Source organism: Spea bombifrons, chromosome 1 (genome assembly GCF_027358695.1).
Source record: "Spea bombifrons isolate aSpeBom1 chromosome 1, aSpeBom1.2.pri, whole genome shotgun sequence".
Classification (NCBI taxonomy): domain Eukaryota; kingdom Metazoa; phylum Chordata; class Amphibia; order Anura; family Pelobatidae; genus Spea; species Spea bombifrons.
The window spans coordinates 105,018,343-105,030,494 of NC_071087.1; the positions used below are offsets into that span (position 1 = coordinate 105,018,343).

The 12,152-nt window shown below is 41.8% G+C and overlaps 2 protein-coding genes across 2 annotated transcripts in view; one reads left to right on the forward strand and one right to left on the reverse strand.

The window, feature by feature from the left end:
- ISCA1 (iron-sulfur cluster assembly 1) overlaps window positions 1–12,152 on the reverse strand; it is a 521,537-nt gene that overhangs the window by 498,274 nt on the left and 11,111 nt on the right. The gene's annotated exons all lie outside the window — the stretch shown is intronic.
- AOPEP (aminopeptidase O (putative)) overlaps window positions 1–12,152 on the forward strand; it is a 150,518-nt gene that overhangs the window by 24,075 nt on the left and 114,291 nt on the right. The window contains exon 5 of the mRNA XM_053467370.1: window positions 3,595–3,745. Within this exon, the coding sequence (XP_053323345.1) occupies window positions 3,595–3,745 (151 nt within the window). The remainder of the gene's footprint in view (window positions 1–3,594; window positions 3,746–12,152) is intronic.

Sequence of the window (12,152 nt, forward strand, 5' to 3'; positions counted from 1 at the left end):
GCCAGGCCTAGGGTGGCAGATCCCGGGCAGTTGCCCTGAAACAAAACAACCAAACAAAGGGCAAGTTACAAAGGGGATTTTTGATCTTCCCAACTAACCTATTTACACTATGGAGGCTGTGCCGGCTCCGTACAGCGCCTTTTTGTGTACCGGAGGTCTGACCACAGAGGAGGAGGTGACCGGGGACACTGCCCTATGTCGGTCCTAATGTGACCCCAAATGTATGTATACCACTGTGCACAGTTTGTTTTCATACACGCACATACTATCGCACAACGTAATATACTAACACACAGTATGCTACTGTGTGTAAGTATGTGTGTATGTTACTGACATGCACGTGCACACACACACGCACAGTTAGATACTTTCATATACACGCATACTAACACACAGTATGTTAGTGTGTGTAAGTAACTACTTTATGCATATACACACAAATACTAGCACACATTAACACACTTGCTTTCATACACATACAGTAAAATACAACGCACACGCACACAGATTTCTAAACATACTTCCTTACGTACATACTAATACACACAGCTATACATACTAACACACACAGCTACATAGTTACTTATATGTATATGCTCAGCTCTTCTGCTCCCTCACAGTCCTGAGTGCCGGGAACTGAAGAAGCACAGTTAACTATTTTGAGATAGAAATATTGTTACAAATACTACAACTGTGTAATAAAATTTCACGTAACTTTATGGTGTAATTTAATATTTTGATATTGGTTTTTTTTCCGCTTGGTCTTGCAAATTTACCAAAACTTACCAAAGAAATCCAGTGTATTGTGTTTTTTGAGAACACCTCCGACGCAGTATTACCACGTTTCCAGTGCTGCCTCTAAAAGCAGTTACGCATCCGAGTACTCCTTGCATTTGGGTCGATGATGTCACCACTGCCTGTGAAGTACCGGCGTTACTGTCTACACCGTGGTTATTCACCAAGAGGTCCGCAGGAGCCTTACCTACTGTCATCGCCTACTTGAATATTTACCGTAGTGTGCATACACAGGTGGACATAGGTAGGGGACCATTACATACCATGATAATTGCTTCCCTGGAAACATAAATAATTAAAAAAACAAAAGTGTATGAGATGTGCACTGCTGACTGTGAGGAGTATTCTATTTTGTGTTGCAAGAAAGCCATTAAAAATGATCAATTTATTGTTATTCTAAGTCTTGGGGAAAAAAAAGTTACTGAAAGCTCTACTGCATGTTGCTGGATTTTTAGTATTCATTAAATAGGAAGCCAGCACAACGTGTGTTTGGCTTCCTTTTGGCCACACGGATGCAGGATATTGACAGCCAGTTTGATTTGATTCCACTCCGTAAGAAGCTGGAAGTTTACTGCTAGGTGTTCTGGGATCTTTGACACTTGTTGCTAAAGTGTTAAGGGAAAAATACATCTAAGCAGACTCTGTACATGTAAGAGGATTTTTTAATCTTAACTGTTTGTTACAAGGTGATTCTCAATGAAATGTTTTTGGCTACTTTTTTTTTTGAATAGACCATTATGAGACTGCTCATTAACCCCAAAACAACTGCCAAAGATGACAGCTCTCGAGTAACAAGCTGAGTGTTATGACTTCAGGTATTGATCCAGGAAGGCCAGCTCGGATGGGAGGAGGAGGAATGACTCTTTAGTTAAACTGAGCAGCATTTCTTTAAAAAAAAATGACGCAGGATCTGTAGGTTTTTTTGGACCAATACAGAGAGCTGGAAATGGCAATGCAGCTCTGTGAGTGGTGAAGCCAACAAATTATCACTGTCTACTATAGTCTAATGCACCAGGGTTGCTTTCAATGTCTACCTAGCTTTAGTGGCTTGAATTAATTGATTTTAATTGTACTTACAGAACATGCCATTATTTTGAGTTGACTGTAAAATGCATATTTAATGTGGGTAAAGTCCTCTTACTAAGTCAACAGCCTATTGTGCAGAACCCGTTCAGCCCTCTTTGTAGTAGCAGCCCTCTTTGTAGTGTCCAGGGGGGTCCTCCATAATGCTAAGTTAATATAGCTAGGCAAGCCAACATTTACTTTAGCTCAGTGTCTAATTTAAATACATCCTCACAAGAGTGTGTATGGACTTTACGTAAACTGCTACGGTGTCAGGCACACTTCTTGTCTTTTGCAGAGCTGCCTTAGCATTTATGTGCCCTCTATACCATGTACAATGTTAGTGGTCTGTGTTGCCCTTGATGCCTTGCAGACAGCATCTAGTTTGCCATGGACCACATCTTCTCAATCACATGAATGCTTAAGGGGCGCATACACCATGGATACCTCACATTTTTAGCTGTAGTTACTAACAAGCAAGGTGGGGTAGGGGACATACTTTGCTACATATGTGCTGCACTCAATTAGTAGTGGAGCCCGTACAAATTACCTAATGTGCTCATTTGTTCTGAAGCTACTCCAGAACAATTCAGTGTTCTGCCTTTCTGTTCTTCTACCCCATTTTGTTTGGCTTCTTAGCTGTGGACCACAACCTGCTATGCAAGTGTGCGCACTACTCTGTTCCTAGGCTCCGGACTAGCCGTAGATGGGTCCACTCCTTACAGCGAGTCTGACTTGACAAGCCGAGTCTGAGATCAGGTCACAGATCAGGTGTAAAAATAGAAAAGTGGACTAATCAGCAGGACATTTCTAATATTTGCTATGGTGGCTGCGCCATGTTTATCACCGGATTTGGTCTTTATGCATGACCCGAATGTGTCTGTTTTTGCTGGTGGACAAAATATTAGCTCTGACTTTACAAAACAGGATCCAAGCTTTTAGTTACACATTTAAAGTGTGCTGATTTTCTATTCATTATCAAGCAACTTTTTTTTCTTCTTACATTGGTAATTTTAGATTTTCCACAAACAAATCCAGCCCTTTTTTACCTCCAACAGAGAGGAAAAAAGACCATATAAAAGTAGTTGAATTAGCTCATTCAAACTTCAGTTCACATGGACCCTCCTTTCCTGTACACGTCTTAATTTGTGGGCCATTGAAATTCTTTATGTCTCATGCAAGTATGATACTGTGCTAAAATATGTGGAAAGATTGGTGTATTACCTGGCAGGCTTGTATAAATGAGTGCTAAAAATATCTCTTAGGGATATCATGAGGGATAGGCGCATGAGCGGAGAGAAAAAAAGCAACCTGGCAGTCTTTAAGGGACCATCTAATGCCCTGTACTTTGAGTACTTTAATAAACATTATTTCAAAAGGAAAATATGGAAGCACCAGTGTATGAGATAGTACTGTACAATTAAACCCAGCTATTCAAAACTTTGTATAAAGTAGCATACCTCCCAAGCTCCCCTGTTTGAGAAGGACAATCCCTCTTTTGGCCCCAGATCCCCTCATCTCTCTTTCCGCACCTGTGGATGTCTGTGATATGAAGGCTCTCCTGATGAAGAAAGGTGATTAGTTCTTAAATTCCTGCACATGTAAAATGAGATGATTTCATTATAAAGTGTTATTATTCTCCCACGTATATGATTTAGACAGAATGCTGGGGTAAGGATGATTTAGAGACTCCACAATCTCATTTTTATATTTGACTTTGTTGTGTTTGTTATCCAGGGTTCCAGAGGTGGTTCTACTATGTAACGATGCCCATGCCTGCGTCTACTTTTACCATTGCTGTTGGAAGTTGGGATGAAGTCAAAGTAAACCCCAGTAGAAGTGTAAGAAGCATGGATGCTTGTTTGCCCTTAAACATGGATTTCAGCAGGTTGGTGCTGCTATTGGTGCATCTGTTGATATTTTGACCATGCATTACAGTCTGGAAGAAATGCCATAGCGAGAGATTTTGCCTCTTGCAAGATGGAAGCACACATTTAAAAATAAACAAGTTCCCAAGAGGGTCTCTCCTGTAGCTCCCCTGCAGGATAAATACAGGTACTGCATTCAACCCTGCAAGTCCATGGTGCCCAATTGACAGTGTTTAGTAAACTAAATAAAAATAGTTTAAAAAATAAATAAATGTGGTAACATGTAAAAATAATTCCTCAATGATGTCACCATCAGGGGAAATGTCCAATTCCAACAAAATATATAAAAAAAAAAGTCAAATACTGTTTTGGCCCGAATATAGGCCGCACCCCCCCCTTTAAGTCTTTACAGTGGGGGTGTGGCCTATAATTAGGGTTAGTGCAGGGGGATGCGCAATTCATATCGCCAGGCACCAGGGACATGAAGGTGTTTTTATTTTTTCATCTAGCCCTGCTGCAATGCACGATGCGCGACAACCTCCTCTGACGGCACTTCCACCAGGGCTTCTATAACGGAGCACCGATGTAACATAACCATCCGGTGCTCCACCCGAGAAGCCCCGGCGAAGGTGCCGGCAGCAGAGGTTGCGTGCAGATGTCCACCGGCTGCCCCCGCTAGACACCAGGGAATCTGGGGGTGCATTGGTAAGTTGGGAGGGGTGGCATTAAAGGGTGCAGAATGGCATTATCAGAGGCATAAATCATATCACGGGAGTGCAGAGTGGCATATGGTGGGACAGAGGGGAATATCTATGTATTTGTGTATTTTTTCTTGTGTGCACCAAACTTTAAGGGTGTGACCTATAATCGGGTGTGGCCTGTAATGGGGTGTGGCCTATAATCGAGCCAATACAGTATGTGTGTGTATATATATGTATATATATATATATATATATATATATATATAAACACACACTCACTGGCCACTTTATTAGGTACACCTTGCTACTACGGGGACCCCGTTTTGCCTACAGAACTGCCTCCATTCTTCGTGGCATACTTTCTACAAGGTGAAAGAAACGTTCCTCAGAGATTTTGGTCCGTATGGATATGATGGCATCATCTGCTGCAGGTTTGTTGGCTGCACATCCATGATGCGAATCTCCCCTTCCACCACATCCAAAAGGTGCTCTATTGGATTGAGATCTGGTGACTGTGGAGGCTATTGGAGTACAGTGAACTCATTGTCATGTTCAAGAAACCAGTTTCAGATGATATGAGCTTTGTGACATGGGGCATTATCCTGCTGGACTTAGCCATCAGAAGATGGGTACACTGTGGTCATAAAGGGATGGACATCAGCAACAGTACTCATGTAGGCTGTCGCATTTAAACAAAGTGTCCCCCACACCATTACACCACCTCACCACCAGCCTGAACAATTGATACAAGGCAGGATGGATCCATGGTTTCATGTTGTTTACGCAATCTGAATGTCGCAGCTGGAATCCTGACTCATCAGAGGAGGCAACGTTCTTCCAGTCTTCCATTGTCCGTTTTTGGTGAGCCTGTGCGAATTGTAGCCTCAGTTTCTGTGGTCTTCTGCTGCTGTAGTCCATCTGCTTCAAGGTTCGACGTGTTGTGCATTCAGAGATGGTATTCTGCATACCTTGGTTGTAACGAGTTACAGTTGCCTTTCTGTCATCTCGAACCAGTCTGCCCATTCTCTTCTGACATCAACAAGGCATTTTCGTCCACACAACTGCCGCTCACTGGATGTTTTCTTTTTTTCGTACCATTCTCTTTAAACTCTAGCGATGGTTGTGTGTGAAAATCCCAGCAGATCAGCAGTTTCTGAAATACTCACACCACCCCGTCTGGCACCAACAAAGTCACTTAAATCCCCTTTCTTCCCCGTTCTGATGCTCGGTTTGAACTTCAGCAAGTTGTCTCGACCATGTCTACATGCCTAAATGCATTGAGTTGCTGCCATGTGATTGGCTGATTAGCATTTTGTGTTAAGCAAATGAACAGGTGTACCTAATAAAGTGGGTGTGTGTTTGTGTGTGTGTGTGTATATAAAAATAGTTAATTTGATGATATGATCAAAATATTTAAAGAACGCCCTTCTTGTCCTGAAAAAAACAATGTATAACATGGGCACCACAGAACTGTTAAAACAGCCATTGTCATGAAGGGTGCAAAGAATAAAGCAGCTCTGTCTTTAAGGGGTTAAAGAAATTATATTGGTAATATCAAAAAAAGAAACAGAAAAAATTTCAGACATGTCCCAGAAACTTGTTGGCGAGGATAGTCTTGTGCTTCGTGATATGAATGTTTTGTTATTTTGTTCTACTTACTTTTAAGCTTAGGTGTGGTATTGTGTAGACATTACTGTAGGTATTAATTATCTTGTTTTACTAATGATAACTTTGTGACTGCTTCAAGGTTAATATCTGTTCTGATTGACGGAATACCTTTTGATAATACAATTGCATGAAATCCTTGAATGTTAAAGGCGATGTTATAATATTCATACGACAACACAAATTAACTGTCATATATTATAAAAGTTTGTGAAACGCAGGAATCGGCTGCATCTATTTAACTTGAACAAAAATGTAATACAAAAAAATCACATTCAAATTCATAAAACTATTAATTAGCACTGCACTGTGCACATATGCTCCAAATAATCCTAAATAAAGGGGAAACGTTATCAAGTGAGTATGTTTTAGTGTCGGTGTGTGAGAGGGGCTGTGTATGTGTAAGCGTGTGTGCTAGTGTGTATATTAGTTATTAGAGGAGCACTGAGCTGTAGCTGTCCCCAGGGCCAAAGGGTGCCGGCCCTTCCCACCTTCTAAATTTTTATCATTATTCCCTTGTGTGGAGTAAACTGGCACAATTGGTTTGATACAGTATACGAGAACATAAGAGGCACAGTGGTGCACATCCACATATATGTATGATTTTCCAGTTGTCCTTGTGACTGGGCCATTGTAATCATTGAATCTTGAGTTGCCAGTCCTCACTCATTGTCACCATTATCCCCATAAGTAATGGGAACACACCTGTTTCTCTTTGAAATGCAACACTCCAGAGTAGGCATTTCTTCCTCATTTTGATCATAAATGAAAGCTAAATAACTAAATTAGAGTGGCACAGCTGTCTCTAGCAAGATTAAAAATCACTCATTAACCATGAGTGGTGCAGCGTGAAAACTGTCATTTCTGTCACACTGTTTGAGCACAGCTGGAGTGAGCTCATTTTAGGATCCGGATGGAGGAACAGATCTGTCAAGGAGAACACCAAGTGAATACAATTAGGACAATAAACATATATTATCTTCAATGATTAAATAAAGATGTTTTAGAGATCTGTGCAGGAACGGGACAGCTGGTCATATGCGCAGTTCCCAAGATCTGTTTCTGTTTATTATTTGTGTTGCCCTGTAATGTATGAACGAGTGCGTGAAAGTTAAAATATCATGTGTTCCAACCAGACATTTCTTTCAGCCTGCTTCTTTAGAATGCTTTTAAAACCCCTTTGTGGTTCCAGATTCTATTCCAAACAAACTACCGTATTGGCTAGATTATTGGCCGCGCCCTTAAAGTTTGGTGCTATTTTAAAGAAAACATTATTTTTAGAGGAAAAATACAACTGAGTGAAATGGTAAAGCAGTATTTTATCTAATGAACAGGAATACATCTATTTTAACACTTTTGGCATCTATTATGCAGTTAGTCAGCATAGGTTATGTACAAAGAGAAATTTGGAAAGCTAATAGCCATTTTAAGTCCTCTTATTTCATAATGCACCTTACTTATAGATGCACCGCTCTGCCCCCTAATATGCTTTATAACCCCAGATATGGCCCTCTGAAATGCTTTATAACCCCAGATATGGCACTCTGCCCTCTGATATGCTTTATGTCACCCTGATATGGCACTCTGCCCCTATCCCCCAGACTTACCAATGCATCCCCAGACTCCATGGTGTCTAGCGGGGGCTGCCGGTGGATGTCTGCGCGATGCGCATAGACAACCTCTGCTGCTTCTCGCCGCTTCTGCCAGGCCTTCTATGCCAACGCTCAAAGAAGTGGTGCGCGGGATCTGGATCCTAACCCTGCTGCTTGCCCTCAGCAGGGCTAAATGATAAAGAAAAAAATCGATACGAATTGCGCATCCCTGTGCTGAACCCCGAATATCGGCCACACCCCCACTTTAAAGACTTAAAGTGGGGGGAGAAAGTGCGTCCCGTAGTCAGGCAAATACGATATATCTACAGTGCAATTTGTTACTGATTTTATACTTGGTTTTTGTTAAGACTCCAGCTGAGTGTGAGATTCCCATGTACCATAAACAACAATGCAGTATATTTGTTAAAAAGGTGTAGCTTGCTGTAACCAGGTGAGAGGTTTTTAAAGGTGCTGTTCCAATTACACAAAGCATTAACTGAGTGGTCCAGCATACCAAGCTAATACGTCTCCGCAGATTTTTATTTATTTATTGTGATTTAAACATGAGATATATAGTGTGTGTATATACCGTATTGGCTCGAATATAGGCCGCACTTTTTTTGCGGCCTATTTTCGGGGTCTAGCGGTGCAGGGGACCTGTATCCTACTCTCCGATACGCTCAGACAGCCTTCCCTGCCAGCACTTTCCACGGGGGGGGAGGGGGGCGTGCCGGCACGGGAGGTTGTCTAAGCGCATCGTGCGGACGGTCACCGGCTGCGGCGATGTGCTTTAACAATCTCCCTTGCCGGGAATTCCCACGGGGGGAGTCCCGGCAAGGGAGATTGTTAAAGCACATTGTGCAGATGTCCCGGCAGCGGAGCTTGTTTACTCGCATTGCCACAGCCGGTGACCGTCCGCACGATGCGTTTTACATCTGCCCCCAAGATTTACCAGAGCAGACTCCCGGGTGTCTTGCGGGGCCGGCAGGGGACATCTACGCAATACGCGTATACAACTTCCGGTGCCGGCACATCCGCTGAGTGCCGGCACATCCGCTGAGTGCCGGCACATCCGCTGAGTGCCGGCACATCCGCTGAGTGCCGGCACATCCGCTGAGTGCCGGCACATCCGCTGAGTGCCGGCACATCCGCCGGAAGTTGTATATGCGTATTGCATAGATGTCCCCCGCCGGCCCCGCAAAACACCCAGGAGTCTGCTCTGGTAAGTCGGGGGGCGGCAGAGTGTCAACATATCTCGGGGGGGGGGGGACAGTGGCAGCATATCTCGGGGGGGGGCAGTGGCAGCATATCTCGGGGGGGAGGAGGACAGTGGCAGCATATCTCGGGGGGGCAGTGGCAGCATATCTCGGGGGGAGGAGGACAGTGGCAGCATATCTCGGGGGGGAGGACAGTGGCAGCATATCTCGGGGGGGAGGACAGTGGCAGCATATCTCGGGGGGGAGGACAGTGGCAGCATATCTCGGGGGGGGACAGTGGCAGCATATCTCGGGGGGGGACAGTGGCAGCATATCTCGGGGGGGGAGGACAGTGGCAGCATATCTCGGGGGGACAGAGTGGCAGCATGTTTTTTTGGTGCTTTTTTTTAAGAAAAAACTATATATATATATAAACAGACTATCACAACTGCTTTAACGCACACCATCAGACCATAAGAAATATGTTTTATTATGCATGGGGGGGTCATTAACATCTACCGTGCCATCGTGACCTGGTTCTATTCATAATGTTGTTACTTGGCACTACCTTGCGTAGTACTTGGTACATCCAGCACGTGAGATCTGACAGTATTCACAAGATAAAAGCTGTCAGTGCTTGCACTGTGTGAGGAAAGGTTCATACGTTATGACAGTGAATTCTACCAGGCCTTCCTTCTCTATCTGAGGCTAAACTCACTCTTTGAAGTATGTTTGGTAAAATGTCCCTGTAGGGGCAGCAAAGTGCTGCTTCATATGCTGTAGTTCTGCAGTGGTGTGTGTGTGTGTGTGTGTATATATATATGTGTGTGTGTGGGAGTGTTTATGCAGAATGGTTAGTTAACCTGTGTGTTGTTCAAGAAGCAAAACTTTAGTTGGATGTTGCCCAAATGGTTCTGCCACACGAAATTTGCATATTAATCAACGGAGACCATTTATTCCATACATTCTTCTTTTTTTTTTTCTTTTTTTTTTTTTTTTTTACTTTTTAACCAGGTAATTTGTTTCTTTTTAAACCTCATTGGCTATTTAAATCGCTTTTTGGTAAAGCACGTAGTTGATTGCCTCCAACCGATTTGTTGCTTTTTTAAATGTCATTAAACTTTACAGTTCTGTATGTGGTGCAGAAATCAGGGAAATTAAGAAGCAGCAGTTAATGTCCACATGCTGGCTCAGGGAACGTCTCAAAGCTAACAGCTTTCTATGGTGTGCCTCTTTAAAATATAAATATCCGAAAAATAAATACCCTAACTCATCTTAAATAATGCAAGATGAATGCTGAACTGCATTTTCTTTTGGAGAGATCCCATTTTTTCTCAACTGGTGATGTTTTGCAACCAATTGCAACATATATATATTCATTTTTTTATGATGAAAAGATAATGAACTGTCTCGGAATGTTTAATAAACTTTTCCGTATTTTACAAGAGACAGGAAAAGATCTGAAATGAAGGAAAGGCACACCTGGCAGCGCTGATTTGTTAAAAGTTCCAAAGTGTGTCAGCTATTGCATGATTTTTTTATATTAATACAAGCTGCCCTGAGATGTCTAACAAAACATATCTATAAACTGATGCCAACACAGTCCTTCTGTCTTATCATGGGAATATAATGCACTTTGCTGGAATAATCACCATTGTAAAGGCCACTTCTTCCCCCTGACTTTGGTTATTAAACTAAACTTAGAGCAGTCAGGTTTTCCACTGTGACTTGGCAGGGGATATAAGCTAGACTTATTTACTAAGGTGAATTTACTGATTTTCTAAGCAAAGTCGTATGCATGCGTGTGACAAGGTGTGAAATTTATGTTTCTTGGAATATAATAATGCATGAATGAAGAGTTGTTATACTTGGCTAATTAAACAAAAATTTTTCAGAAACCATGAAAGATCATCCACAAATGATCTGGGATACGTGATGCCCACCTGACCCGTCATTGGCATATGACAGGCACTTCTGTTAGCAATGTGGGGCTGTAGAGCTCCATTGTGCCCAATGCATCTCCCTGTGAGCACCTGCGCGCACCTGCGCCTTTGGTCCTGCTGAACACCGTGTGTACACGTGTAAAGTCTTCTCGTTGATCCGTGTGCGCTTGGCTTACCTTTTTTGTTACTTGACATTGATATAATTGGAAGTACTTTACTGCCACGGATTGACAGCTTAAGCAGCTAATCAGTGGCCAGACATTTCGGCTCATGATGGAAGAAAGAAGATTTTGCAGCATGGCTGCACATTTTATGTCAGATAAGTGCTTTTTATTTTGTTATTGGAAAGAAAGCATAATAAAGAACATTCTGCTACAGTAAGGATGTCAGAAACACTAAACTGTCCCTTTTTAGTAAATTCTGCCATCTTGAGAGAACTTAAAAGTTATTATTTAAGCAGTGAGTTGGGGACTAAATCTGACAGCAGGTTTGTTATAAGAATAAAGCAGAGTATCTGAAACAAAGTACCTATCTATGAGTTGTTTGGACTCCTAACTGAGCTAGAAAATATCCTATTACACTTATTATTTTTTTTTACTTTTTATGGGGGGAAAAACGGTGTCTAGGTAAGTTTTTTTTTTTATTTATTTTTTTAAACAGCTTTATGATAGCACACGGTAATGAGGAGAGATTGCTGCAATTGTGTTATGTCTGTCTATCTTATGGATCTAGTGGACAGTATGCATAATCATAGAATTCATTACATATTGATTCAAGCAGTGACTTATTTATGACAACCATTTTTCAGATTGCTTGTGAAATCAATTTTGTGACCTTTTCTGTCAGAGAAAATTTTCTGTCGTTGACTGATGTGTGACACTGACGGCATAGTATTATTCGACAATGCAAATTTATCACGAAGAAGATATATAAAAACCGTGAAAAAAGAAAGATGCAGAACATTTTAGGTCTCACAGACTAACTTTTGCCTAAGGCCTAATATATGACAAGATGATGTTCAACTAGACAGTAGATAATCCGTATTAGTATTAGTCTAAGGAATTTTAACAAGCCGCACCTTTTAAACCTGGTGTACTAAAGTGCCCTATGCTGTGTATACTCTTATGTTCTTATATCGCCTAAGGGATATTTAACGTAATAAAAAAAAACTATGTTGTCTTTAAATACAACACTCATAAATCCTTCTACAATTAAAACTTGTTGGGGAATAAGTTCTCATGGAAAGAAACATTTTTGTCTTTCTTATTAAACTCTTTATATGTCTGCTGGGTTATCATATGGCAGGGGCGTCCAACCTGCGTCCCTCCAG